Below are 14,832 nucleotides of genomic sequence, written 5' to 3'. Positions count from 1 at the left end.
TGCCTATTCCGTTCCATTTAAAAATCTCAATGGTTTTTTGCCTGGTCCCTCAGATGTCACGCATCTCATGTAAATTTCTACGCAAAATCTTTCACACAAGGGTTTACTTCCATCATTAAAGAAGGCCTGCTACTTATTTAATTATTTTTCTTGAAGACAACAAAGAAAAACAAATCAAAGAGACAAACATCAAATGGGGTGCTGAAATTGTTACACCCACATTCACCACAGAGATTTGCTAACAAGCTCAGCACAAAAAGGAGTGAATTTTCCACCTAGATTTATTTCTTTTTGCAACCACTCCTTCTCCAGCTCTGTCAAATATATCAGTGGGCTGTCAGATAGAAATCACTGCACAAACAAACAAAACTAAAACAACAAAAACCCACAAACTAAAGACAAGTGACAGGACCACCTGAATAAGATATTTGATACACCTACACGCAACAAAAAATAAATTACCTTCATCTTCATCGTTAGCTGTAACGGTAATGACCACAAAGCCCACTTCTTTGTCTTCCTCCACGCTGATCTCATATACAGGCTGAGAGAAGGCTGGAGCATTGTCATTAACATCTGTGACAAAAACCCTCACGTAGGCTGTGTCTAAAGGGCAGAAGAGGTGTGCGTTACTTCCAGATCACATCACTGCATATAGTCTCTCAAGAGAAAAGCCGTTCTTTATGGATAATTAATTTATAATTCAAACCAAGATGGGACAACAGAACAAAAACAAAGTAATTGGCATTCACTGTATGTTGAAATGTAATTATCATTGAAGCTCAAGTGAAATGTAAATATGTGCGTATATGTATATATTTGCACAACCGTACAAAAGTTTGGAGTTGGCAAGATTTTTAAAAATATTTTTGAAAGAAGTTCCTTATGCTCACCAGGCTCCATTTGATTCAAAACACAGTAAAAACAGTAATATTGTGAAATATTTTTAAATAACTGTGTTCTATTTTACTATATTTAAAATTTAATTTATTCCTGTGATGGCAAAGTGTAAGTTTAAGCAATTATTATTCCAGTGTCACATGATCCTTTGTAATATGCGTTGGTTCTCAAAAATCATTTATCAATAGTTATCAATATTAAAAACTATTTAATATTTTTGTGGAAACTTTGATGCATCTTTTTCAGGAATGTCTGATGAATATCAAGTTCAAAAGAACAGCAGTGATTTGAAACAAACATTTTTGTATTAGTCTCATTTGATCAATGTGTCCTTGCTGAATAAAAGTCTTAATGGTCTCATATAGCTTTTTTTGAAAACACATTTCCAAGAACACAGACTTCATAGAAAGTGTTAATGGGAAATTATTATTTGTGAAAACTTCTAGCAATTATTTATTCTAAAAATTGTATTAAACATCCTAATGACTGTTTAATATTAAAACTGTGGCCTTATTATATTATATGCAGCCTATATTACACAGAAATCCCTGGGATGGCATTAGTTCTTCATTAGGCGTGACTCATTGAAGTCTTAATGAATGGAGTTCATCCTGGAGGCTGGTGTGCCCTGCTGTAATTGGTTAAGGGGGAAACAGAGTAACTGAGGGGTTAAGAAGACATGCTTGATGGATCACACCTGTGTTGGGTTGGCCCTGCTGACCGGGTCGGGCCGACTCTGAGCTGTCCTGAGACTGGACCTCGATTAAGTAGGAGCCTTTTTGCTCACGGTCGAAGGTGGCCCGGGTGTGGATGATGCCCGTGTAGGAATTAATGCTGAAGAACTGTGAGTCGCCACTTTGATCCTTCAGAATGATGTAGTTAATCTAGAGAGGAAAGAGTGCCAAACAAGATTTAAAAATAACTTTGCATCAAGTATTCTAAGAATCATTTCAAGGTAGTTTGAGAGTTTTAAGGCCAATTCACACAGCACCAACACATGCAGATCAACGGCGAACAGGGGTAACACACTGATCCGACAAAACACGAAGATGTGTGTTACAATTTCTTTGCATCTGTCAGTGCAGTGTGAATCGGCCTTTAGAGAGAACCAGGAGGGAACATTATCAGAAGAGTCTCACCATTCCATGGAGACCAGAGTCCAGGTCAGTTGCTGAGACCTGAGCAACTGAAGTGCCAATCTCCGCACCCTCTGGGACCGTCGCCTCATACGTGGATGACATGAAAAAGGGGACATTGTCATTCACATCTGGAAAAAAAGAGTGAGAGCAATCTGTTACAAATGAAACACTACGGAAATTGTCCAATGGATTAATTTGGACACGTTAGATAAGCGGAAAACTTTGGTTTAAGGTTCTTTATTTGCATCAATGGTTCTATGAAGAACCTTGAACATCCATGGAACCTTTCAAATGCAGAAAAGGTTCTTTATAGTCGAAAAAGGTTCTTTAGATTTTTTAAATGTTCTTCAAAATTGTTGTTTTATGAACTATTGAAATGTTATTTTGGGAACAAATGGTCTTTCTATGGCATCACTGCAAAAACACCATTTTGGAACCTTGGAAGCATGTAAATACAGTGGCCCCAAAAAGTATTTGAAGTTTAATTGCATTAGATACAAAATTACGCACCTGCAATCAAAAGATTCTTGACATTTCTCTCTTTTCTGAATATTTCACTATTTCTGACTTGTGATAAAGTACCAGTATATCTACTATTATAGAATTTTTAAAAAATGAAACCATTTAACTTGAAAAATTATCTTTTGCAGTCTTTCTTTAAAATATACCCCACTTGGTTTGATATTTTATATTTAATTCAATGGCATTTTTAAGTGTGACTTAAAAGTCTCTTTTAGGGTCATTTGTTGGTCTTTTCATTATTTGTATTTTACGGCTTTGTTCATTGTGATCACATTTGGTTTGTGGTTAACTGTGCATAAGTTAGGCAAGAATAAGTGCAGGTTTATTGTCTGGATTCTCTGCTCTTCGCCGATTACAGCCCCTCTAAACTAGTTTTTCCGTGGGCTTTTTGTCTCCTTTTCCAATCTCCATTTTCCTCTTAATTAATGCTGATGTGGTCTCAAGTGTTGTGTGTCGGTGCCAAAGCGCTTCGCTGTTCCTATTACACACACACACACACACACCGCCGCTCTACACCCCCCCACCCTCCGCCTGTCATGCACTCATCAACGCTCTGGATTTCCACATACACTCAATGACAGCAGAGAACACTTTTGTGTACAAATGCACAACACAGGCTAAATGAGCTATGAAGAAAGGGTATAAAAACATTAGCGTCAGCGGCTCAAACACAATCAGTGGATCAGATCAGACACTGCTGTGCTTCTGAGAAACTGCGCTAGCATGAAATGCTGATTGCTAAACTACCACAAATGTGTTTACCTCTGTGAGAGCACACAGGCAGCGTGGAACCGGTTGTTGAGGCATATTTGTAGCGCACTAGTGAGAGGTGTCAACATGGACTATTATCATTGTGTCAGATTTATGCATTTTTGTTCTCTTTCTTTCTCTTTGTCTTAAAGTAAGTATAAAGTGGCATGGTGTTACCATGATTTCTAGACATGGTACCACATATTGATAATGTTACAAAAGATTTATATTCCAGAAAATGCTATTCTTTTGAACTTTCTATTCATCAAAGAATACTAAAAGTGCATCTATTTTTAAAATGTACAATAAATAAATGTTATATATAGAAAATTACCCCAAATGTGTGGTACTCATATTTACGTTTACATATAATTCTGATGTAATTTACAGAAGTTTAGGGTATCTCTCACCTGTGATGTTGACATAGACAGTGGTGAAGGAAGCTAGTGGTACAGCCGCCACGTTCTGTACACGCACTCGGAGTGTAAAGAAACGCGTCGTCTCATAGTCTAGATTCTCTGCCACCAAGATAGAGGCAGAACCGTCCCTCCGGTTAGGCTTGATGTAGAAGCGCACAGGCATGTTGGTCTCGGGAACCTGACCATCCTCCAGGTTGTAAGTAACCCTGGGGTCACCAAGAGGGGACGTTGCCTTGATGGTCTGTTGGGAGGGGGGAAATGAGCTTTACGTTGGTGATATAAAATTAAATATGGCCTACATGGTGAAATATTATGAAGATGTGTCAGTAGTGATGTGCCAATTGTAAGTCGCTTTGGATAAAAGCATCTGCAAAATGACTAAATGTAAATGTGATGTGAAGGTTCCTGTTACGTCTAAAACTTTTTTGATGTGCATATGAGTTTGTGTGTGTAATTGGGTAAAAACTGCTTGGATGTGCTATAATATTTTATATTTAATTATTTTTTCATTATGAAGCATATATTAGAGTAAGACATAAACACCTTCTCCCAAAGCTCAAACAGGATAATTAGCATTATTTGTGAGAAGGCACTTGAAATCAGCAGAACCGTCGGTCAAGTGCCTGCTGACTGCAGCGTTTGAATACATTAGACACGGTTCATCTATAATCCATCCAATTGCTAATCGAACTGATATTGACAGTTATGGAGTAACTTTCTGCAGTAGTAGTTTCCAGACTTCTGTCTCACAGAGCTGCATTATACTAACAAAACAAAGTTACTTAAGGAGTAAGAAATAGATTTTATAACCATAATTAGTATATTACTTATAATTTAATCAGAGCAGTATTTCTCTGGCTCAAAATAAATGAATGTGATAATTTATTCCAGATCCTAATATACTATATTAACTGCAAAATAACAGTGATTAAACCAGCGATGAACACAAGCGCTTATGTTTTACAATAAAAAAAACAACAACATATAAAACTTAACTACTACTTGGCTGTTAACCTGAATAAATGGACATTTTTTTTATTGTTCTCATACCTTGGCTAGAAGTGCAATGCCACAGTCTAAAAGCCAAAGTCATTGTTTATTCGGTGTTCAGCCAAAAACATGTGCATAGTACTTGGATACAAGACATGCAACCGATTTTGGCTTGGAAAATCCAATATTACTGCTGGAACTTGTCTGTGATGAGAACTCAAATGTCTTTTAGCTGACTAAAACACATTTAACCCAAAACACCATCAACCAAATGACACTATAAAGCAAACAAAACATTCCAGAGACAATACAGCCAACGGCATAGCAAAGCCAACAGTCAAAAGTCAAAGAGAAAGTCCTAAACCATGTATGGTCATCCAGAGTAATGAATGCTTGGCTTACAGCACAGGTTATAAAACTTAGACGACAGAAAAAAGGGGTGAAAAGGCAGAGCAAAATAAAGGTGTGTGGAGAGAGAGAGATGGCGAAATTACGAGTTGTAGAGAGAAAACATGGGTCCAGTCAGCCATTAAATCAACCCTGGCCATGGTTTTGAGAGCATCCGCCCACTGCAACAGAAAACAAGCATCTTAAAAGCTCTGTGGCTTTTGCTTCCTGCTTTTAAGGGTCGGTTTTGCCATCCGGTATGTGTTCACCAACAGAAATGACCTATTCAGTGAACTTATTTGCCACAGTCACTTTGACAGATCTCCTCTAACTTCCCTCAATACTGATGCAGATCTCAGACCTAACAATTTTGAAGTAAATTTCATGAAGATTTTCCAGCATTCTATGACATAATACAATTGTAATATATATTTAAATGAATACATTAACTTGAATGAATTTGGATAGAAAATTTCCTATTCATGGTATCATTAATATAATTAGTATATACACATTTAAACGTAATATGTAAATTTAAATGTGTGGGTTTAAATGTGCATAAAATAATGTATTTTCTTGTGCTTTCAAAACTAATAGATAAAATAGTGTAAAATGGCATTCATACAAAGAACTTGTGAGGCCTGAAACAGTCACTTACACACTCTCAACACACCTCAAAAAGGCATATTTTGAGATCAAAAATCTCTCAGAAGTTACCAAGGCTTGTGCTCCTGTCCATTGGGACATCTTGCCTTCACTTCAAAACCTTAATTTCAACTAATTCATCATGTAGTTGACATTTTTATCCAAAGTGACTTAGTGCAGTTTCTACAGGGACAATCCGTCTGGAGTAACCCAAGGTTAAGTGTTTTGATCAAGAGTACAATGGTGATATTTCACAGATCAACCGTTGTGGGATTTGAACCTACAGCCTTTCATTTACCAGCCCACCACACCATTCTTTTGGTTAACCACCCGTGGGGTTAAACTATTCATACTACTGAAAGTTCCCCTATTCAACTAAACAGAAATTTTGGTCAACTTTCAAATCCCAACCCGTCTAATCTTCCCTCCAAGAGTTTATTAGTGGACGTCTCTCAGGCTTGATGAGAACGGCGTTCTCATTATCCATACACACGAACAAGGCCCTTTAAATTACATCCTCAAGGTTGCAATTACTGCTTTTGAAAATGTGTTAATTAGCATTCCTTGAGATAATACCACAATGAGCTGACTGATATTTAAATTTTTAATTAGTTAGACAGAGAGACAGATAGATAGATGAAGAAGAAAGGCGAGGGGGGAGGAAGTGAGAGCGAGAAATGAATAGGAGCACTCGACGCACAACAAGGCTACTCAGTGTTGCTAATGAATGCATTATACTGTTTAACAAGCCTAATTTGTATTTAGAGTTCTGAGGATAAATTAGCATGAAGGCTCCCAATGCACAGAACAGATTTGAACAGCCAGTTGCTACAGTTATTTCACATTAGGGAGTTCATACTGTATTTGCAGGGTCGAATCGAAAGAGAGATCGACTGTAATTGTTGTAAAGCGCTTTGTTTTTCAAGTCATATTACGGGGAACATCAGTGTTAGAGTTCGGCCGTCGGTGTGGGCGTCGAAGGGAGGGAAATAGAGAAACACGAAAGGAAGGATAAAGAAAACTAGGTTATTTGTCCAATTGTCAAGGTGCGTTCCATTAACAAAGCCAGTGATTGCATCTGAATACTTGTACAACCTGTGTTTTGAAATCCCTCGAATGCAATTACAATCATTCCATCCAACTAAAAGAAGTGTGGAGGGGCCGACAAAGTAGTGGTTGAATATGAAAAAGTACTGAAACTCAATGGAGAGCAGGAAGGGAGGTGATAAAAAGCTCTGAGGAACAACACTTATCGTGTTTTCTGACTGAAAAAACACTGAAGGTGACCTCCAGGTACATCCTCCATTAGCAGAGCTATGAGAGTGGGCAGGGACGCACAGATCTGCTCTGACACACTGCCCCCAGGACCATCACCTTCATACACACACTGTGGTGAACTTAATGCTAACACACACACACACCCAGACGTGCAGAAACTCAAAAGCTGAAACTATAGATAACTTAGAGAGGATATACATTACAGCTTAGACAGTCGCTTAGACAAATCTACATTTATTCATTTAGCAGACACTTTTATCCAAGCGACTTACAAAATACAAGGAATTTATCTTAAGGAGGCAATAAAACAAGTGCTAGAAATACTGTTTAAAACATCTATACAAGCTTGAACAGGGAGGGATTTATGAAGGCATAGAAGGTTTTTTTTTTTTTCTCAAAAGAGTCAGCAGGATGCAGTTAATTGAAGAGATTGCTTTCTTGAATATTGTCAGGGATTTAGCTGTCTGTGTAGGGTTAAGAAGATCATTCTACCAGCAAGGAACAGCGAATGAGAAGCTTCTGGAAAAATATTTTGTGCCTGTCTGTGATGGTCCCACAAGGTGCCAATCATTCCCCGAGAATTTCAGCTAGTCATTCAGCACCGTAATGGTTGAGCAAGGAAATCTTTCACACAAATGCTGTCATTGCTTTTGGAGGTGGATGCTTGCTATTTGGGAACGCAGTTGTGTAAGACAATTAAACAGACTTACTTTAATGGCAGATTTTGCTCAGGCATTTCAGAATAACCAAAGAACATTTCAGATGCTGTGCAACGAGATCAGTCCGCTGCTTAGTCAAGTTATCCCGTCCCATCTTGCAAAGTCACATTACTTTTTTTGATGCGCATGGTGGAATTTATACAGTAAAGTTAACGCGCAAAAAGTTTATCCTACTCAATTGTGTGCATACGTTTTTTTATGCATATTTTTAGAATTTATATGCATCTTGGCATTTCCATCCAGCGTTTTTTTTAATGCGATATTCCAAAATGCGCATAAAAATAGGTTGATGGAAACATAGCTACTGTGTAGGGACCATGTCAATCAGAACACAGTTCATTCATGGAGCTCTCTTCTAACGAGCTGGTAATTTGAATCAGGTTAAACAACAGAGACATGCAAAATACACAGAGCAGGGGGTTGTGAGGACCAGAATTAAGAACCACTGTAGACCAAATAAAACTAACACAATGAGAAACTCTTGGCCCTGAATTGGCAACAGGTAAACAAGACCATAAATGGAGTGATTGCAGAACAAAACATTCTGATCTGTCTCATGTCCTGTAATAAACAAAGAAAATCAGTTTACAAAATCAGAAATAACTGCACAAAAGGACTGAAAGAGACAAAGAGTAGCTGGTGAGATCCGGTGCAGAGAGCTGTTCAAAAAACACATCTAAATGATAAGATGGGTAATGGCACTCCCAGCAAAATGAGCACAGCCTGAGGTGCCATGAAATTAGCAATAATTAGAAATCATCTCATTACACAGCAATGGCATCAGAAATAAAAAGCTGATCAGAGATGCCTTGCGGTGGCTCTTTTTCAGTGCCCGTCATAAAATACGCTTCAGTGCGGTCACATTGGATATTGTGCCCTAGAAAGTGACAGTTTTACTTACACTGCTAATACCCTGCTAATAGCAGAATTCATGCTGTGTAGAGGATCAGATTATATAGAAATTCACACATACATTTATAAATTTAAATTACACAGTTAAATTACATAAAAATATACAGTATATTTATATTTGTGAGTGAAGAGACTATACTTAGAATTGAGAACATTTAGTTCAGAGCAAAGCCTGGTATAAATATGAAAGCAGTGTAGGTTAGAATGCTATTAGTATAAGTGAGGATGTTAAGTAATATAAATAATTGAGTGAAGTGAGTTCTATAGAAGGTGATTAGAGAGATTAAAAAAATACATCTGTATTAATATACTCAACATGCGGCGTGTGGAACAGTACATTAGGACGATATTAATTTTCTTTGACAGGGATGCTAACAGAAGCCCCCAGAGGAGGGCGGGCTGTCAGGAGATGAATGCAGTTAACTGAGCTTCACGCTGCTAGTCAAGTCGCAGCCAATTAGAAACTACTATGCAACATGCCATTTTAGCTCTTTTTCCTGTTCTTCATCGCCATGAATACGTACAATCAAAGGATTCAAGTAGACTGTGGATGTGCATACAGTAAATCTCTGTTCCAAACATCTTATCTTGCTTTATTATATAGGTTTGTTGAAGTTCAGGGATTGCCTTATCCACAAATGATGCATATTGCATATTATAAGGCAACATACTATTGTTGCTTACCTTTTGGAAGAGCCTTCATGTGAAAGTGATGTTTAAAAGCTGTCTAGGTAGGCAGCTAAGTAGGTTTTAGAACAGAACATCTATCTATGAGTGTACCTACTTCCCATTCAGTGTAAACCCTGTGGCTCTTTACAAACAGATTTGTAAAAATGACTAGCGAAGCAGTCCGTGCACTAAAACCCATGCCGATGCAACCACCCTTTACAAGCCAGAAGGTATTTTAAGATCGAAATTCCCACCTAAGCCTATTTTACATCCTGTGGCAACACGAAGAAGAGAATATCCCCGCCACAGTTTGTGCCACAGAGGACTGCAAAGACAGATGCGGAGGTTCATACAGATTGTAGAATAGCTGGCAGCAGCCAGAGGAAGCCGCTGATGTCAGGGAAACACAGTGACTCCAGCAGAACTCCTCCTGGCACTCTTCACTGATAAATCTGCTGTATGTGAGGAAAACGGACTCGGAGGACTGGCCTTTTCGCCCCTTTTGAATGAATTAGAATAGAATGTTCAGACAAGCAGTCTGATTGAGTTTGCTGGACAGATGAGGTTGTTTGTGGATGCTGATCTCTCTATGGGTACAAACTCCCAGATGAATGTAAAATGTGACAGCGAATGAAACGGACTGAAATAGCAAACAAGATGAAGGCTGGATAAGATGTGACAAGCCTCAACGGTAAGAAAACACTCTACCTTTGCTTATCAACAGCACAACAAAGCAAGAGGCATTGTGAGTGAAAACCACTCCTCTGTTTCAAAAACCACTGAACTGCATTTAAAGACATCATAGACGCGGTCCTGATGCAAAGGCTGTTACAAAAAGCAGGTATCTTAATAATGCAGACTTGCTTGTTAAAATGTATCATTTTGGTTAAAGGCAGCATTGCATTTATTTTTTAAGTAGCCAGAGATCAACTGAGAAAAGCTTAGTAAAAATATACCCAATATGGCAGATGAAGTAAGAAGGATTTTGATTACAATATATACTTTAAATTTATTGAATACTGAGAAATATTTAGATAATAAAAAAAATAAAAAAAACATTTGTGTGTACTATGTATATGTATGCTTATGCGATTTCTCTCACTTCACCTGTAATGAAATCAATAGTGAGTCAACCATTCATATATTTGTATGACACACATATTAGTTGCTATGTTGAACATTTCACATACTACATGTCAAAAGAGCATACATACACACACATACAGTGGGTAAAATAAGTATTGAACACGTCACCATTTTTCTCAGTAAATATATTTCTAAAGGTGCTGTTGACTTGAAATTTTCATCAGATGTCAGTAACAACCCAAGTCATCCATACATACAAAGAAAACAATACAAATAATTTCAGAAATTAAGTTCGCAATCCTGCCCCTTGTCAGTGGAAATTAATATTAGCTGGTTCTGGTACAGTACCAGGATGATGAAGATGAAACAAGGGTGGACATTTCAGCAAGACAATGATCCCAAACACAGCCAAGGAAACTCTCGATTGGTTTCAGATAAAGAAAATAAAGCTGCTAGAATGGCCCAGCCAATCACCTGACTTGAATCCAATAGAAAATAAGAACTAAAGATCAGAGTTCATAGAAGAGGCCCACAGAACCTTCAAGATTTGAAGACTCTGTGGAAGAATGGGCCAAAATCACACCTGAGCAATGCATGCCACTAGTTTCTCCATATATGAGGGGTCTTGAAGATGTCATTACCAACAAAGGCTTTTGTACGAAGTATTAAATAAATGTTAGTAGTTGGAAGAGACAGACAAGTGTCACAGACACTTTTTCTCTGTGTCATTCCGTTTTTATTACACAGAACTTAATTTCTGAACTTATTTGTTTTGTTTTCTTTGTATATGGATTACTTGGGTTGTTACCGGAATCTGGTGAAAATTTAGTCAACAGCACCTTTAGAATTATATTTACTGAGAAAAATGGTGACGCGTTCAATACTTATTTTACCCGCTGTACATCCGTGTGTGTGTGCGCGCGTGCGTGTGTATATTTATGTGTGTTTAATTTATCAAAAGGTACAATAAAGACATTAATAATGTTACCAAAGATTACCAAAGGCTGTTCTTTTGAACTTTCTGTTCATCAAAAAATCCTAAAAATGTTTTAACGTGTTTTCCACAAACATATTAAGCAGCACAAATGTTTTCAACATTCATAATAACAAGATTTCTTCAAGTTTCTTCAGCACCATATCAGCATATTAGAATGATATATGAAAGATCATGTAACACTGAAAAAGTAAAGATGCTGACAATTCAGCTTTGCCATCACAGAATTGAACTGCATTTTAAAATATATTCAAATAAAAAAAAAAAACAGTTATTTAAAAATTCAAATAATATTTTACAGTATTGCTATTTTAACTGCATTTTTGATCAAATAAATGCAGTCTTGGTAAGCATAAGTAAGCAAATCTTACCAACCTGAAAAAATCTTGCCAACCCCAAACTTCTGAATGGTAGTGTATATAATTATATACTATTTTACTAGTTAGGAACAGCTGCACAATCTGACTGACTGAAAAGCCATGCTTTTATGTTCCATAGTTTTTAATTACGAAATGTCGTTGTCCCTCATGTTTGGCATATTTCAAACTCTTATAGAAAGCAGAAAGGAAACTCTGGTGGAATATGAACGTCTCACCACTATTTTGGTGTCACGCGGTGTGTTCTCCGGGATTGTGACCCAATATTCCGCCTGTTCCCACTGCGGTGGCTGGTTGTGCACATTGGTGATGATGACAGTGAGGTCGACCGAGCTGCTCCGACTCCCTCCGTCTGTAGCGATGATCTGCTGGCTAATCCGTGATGTCTGTCAGGACGAGAGACAGGTGATATAATCCAGCCTAGGGGCTTATCAGCATACAATGAAATAATACAGGTTGTCACTGATACCGGTGAAGACAGGTGAGGTTTTTTGTCATCGGGGTTCAGAGATGAGAGAAATCCCTGATACTTCCACCTGAAGAATTGGTCTCCATTATCCATTGCATGCATCACGTCCAGAATATCATGTACAGCAGCTAAGACCCTAGATGTGTGTGTGTGTGTGTGTGTGTGTTTACTTTAAAGACTCCTTCAAATGACTCATAATTGAAAAGCACTTCTAAGACTGAGTCAGCAGTAAACTTCACTTAACTGGCTTCAAAATGTTGCCCTTTTCAGGTCAGAATGAGGGAAAGGAAGAGGCAGACAGGAAGAGACAGACGGAGAATGAGAGGAGGTAGGAATAACAGCAGGGGGCAGTTTAAGATGTCAATTTGAAGACAGGTGAGTTTAGTGTGGGTGACATCGTCTGCCTTTCTAAAACTGATCCACTCGGACATAAGTGACGCAAGGCAGTCAGACTGGCTAATGAAAAACCAGACGTACAGTATATACATCTTAATGACCTGCTCTGAGGAAATTGCATCCACATCCATTTCTGTTAAGAGCGATGAAAGCATGTTAAAAGCAGCGTAGTATTAGAAATGAACTGTGCATTAATAAAGTTCAGCCTCTGATGCTTTAACTGAACACTGCCATCACTTATGCCTCTATAAACAGGATGCAGGAGATTTCACCGGAGCACGGCCTGTCTTTCTGTCCATGGCTCTGTATGCACATACAGCGTTTTAATGTCAAATCAACCCCCAACCTCTCAAAGCTTATATATCCAGCATAGAAATGACACAGACAGCCATTCGTGGGCAGAAAAATGAAGACCATGGCATTTCTGCCCAGACCAAACAACACACATACACAAGAATGGATGTTTCTTAAACTATGGGAAATTTTGGCCTTAATTACTTATAAAATAAACTCTCTTAAAACACATTTCACACTCTCACTAGTTTAATTTGTGTATTAGTTTTTATTAGAGGAAATATTGTTGGTCATGTTGAAAATGATGCCATAACACTCACATTTAAAAAATAGTTGCGGAATAAAGACTAAAATGATTTTTTTTTTTTTTTTCCACTGATGTTTACATTATGATATCATATGTTTATGACTGATTTTTATAGTCTAGGATTGAAAGTCTGGGTCTCAGCCAAAGGTTACAAAAATATAAAAGAAATAAGTTTAATTATAACAAAAAGAAAAAGGTTTGCTAGTTTAATAAAACAAAAAAAGGAAAGAGAAAAAATAATGTTTAATTAAAAATAAAATGAGTAGGCAAGATCACTCTCCCACCTGAATAAAGGAAATATTATTTTTATGCATATTTTTATGCCGATTATAACAGAACGCTGTCCCTCCAGACTTAAGGTTTGTATGGATATATAGAATCTCTTTGGGACCCTCCCATGTTTAATATGCAAAACTCTAAAGATTAAAAAAAAAGAATAAGATCCGGTCTCTCTGGAGGATGAGAATGTGTGTTCTATAAAGCACACACATGCAAATCAAAGTACCTGTACTACAATAAGCAGTACTGAGTTGTCTCAGCAGGAATGTGTGCATGTGATCTTTAAACTTAAGTTTGTTCATATAAGTTTGCGTATGTGTTTCCTTTAGGGATAAAAACAAAGGTTAACTAAATCTGACAAACCTCAATTTGGAGACAACCTCAAAGAAAAAAAATAATTATAAATAGAGCTTTTCTAACTAAAACAATAAAGTGATACTATTATAAATCCTTAATATGAATATAATTTATATAAATATATTATAATATTTTAAATAAGTATACAGCAAAATGCAACAACTGTATTTATTGCTAATTATTAATTATATTTATTGAATCACTAATACTTATTTTACATAGGTATATTACTGCTCAGGTGCTCAATGAGTCTGCCCAATAGAAATTGATTTTGCTTGGTAATAAAGTCTATTCCATTTTGAAAGCTAGGTAAAGGTGTGTGTATGTGTACCTGTGAGATGGGGTGGTTGACGTAGATCCATCCTGTGCTGGGGTTGATGTGGAAGTAGGCTGGATTCTGTTGGGACAGAGAGTAGGTGATGGCTGCATTGGTGCCCTGGTCGTCATCATGAGCCGCGGCCCTCAGGAAGCTCGTCCCAACCGGCGTGTCCTCTCGCAGGAAGTCTGGCATGGGCAGGATTAACACAGGCATCAACAAAAACAAATAACAACAGTCTAAACACAAGAAATGCTTGCTGCTATTAAAATCCATGTGCAGTGAAAAGGAAAAAAAAAGAATGTGTGTCCCAGAAACATTTCAATCTTGCCCTTTAATTGTTAATGAGTTTTCTCAGTACCACTTTTAATGTGATGAAAAGGAATTCTGACATCAAACTTACTGAACTTATATTTGCAATTATAAATAATATGACTTAGAAAAGCAAAGCAAATTCTCACACTTCTAGGCTAAGGGAGCTTTCCAGGATTGCATCCGATTGTATCTAAAAATGATTAGTGATGTGTTTATACTGTGTTCAGCGCATTAAAGCTCACCTTGCTCAGACTGTTATGCATTTTTAATATTAAGGTTTAATGTGTATTGACTACACTCAGGAATTCTGGA

At 37.4% G+C, this 14,832-nt stretch overlaps 1 protein-coding gene across 1 annotated transcript in view; it reads right to left on the bottom strand.

Annotated features, from left to right (window-relative positions):
- LOC107600533 (neural-cadherin-like) overlaps positions 1-14,832 on the bottom strand; it is a 64,710-nt gene that overhangs the window by 25,775 nt on the left and 24,103 nt on the right. Inside the window, exons 9-14 of the mRNA XM_016292464.1 lie at positions 14,221-14,393; positions 12,006-12,173; positions 3,722-3,971; positions 2,040-2,167; positions 1,598-1,784; positions 463-606 (exon numbers count right to left, since the gene is read on the bottom strand). Coding sequence (XP_016147950.1) covers positions 463-606; positions 1,598-1,784; positions 2,040-2,167; positions 3,722-3,971; positions 12,006-12,173; positions 14,221-14,393 — 1,050 coding nt within the window. The remainder of the gene's footprint in view (positions 1-462; positions 607-1,597; positions 1,785-2,039; positions 2,168-3,721; positions 3,972-12,005; positions 12,174-14,220; positions 14,394-14,832) is intronic.

The sequence above is a fragment of the Sinocyclocheilus grahami genome, unplaced genomic scaffold (genome assembly GCF_001515645.1).
Source record: "Sinocyclocheilus grahami isolate Dianchi unplaced genomic scaffold, SAMN03320097.WGS_v1.1 scaffold285.1, whole genome shotgun sequence".
Taxonomy (NCBI): domain Eukaryota; kingdom Metazoa; phylum Chordata; class Actinopteri; order Cypriniformes; family Cyprinidae; genus Sinocyclocheilus; species Sinocyclocheilus grahami.
Note: the sequence above shows the minus strand (reverse complement) of the source record. Positions and strands in the feature narration are given on the sequence as shown.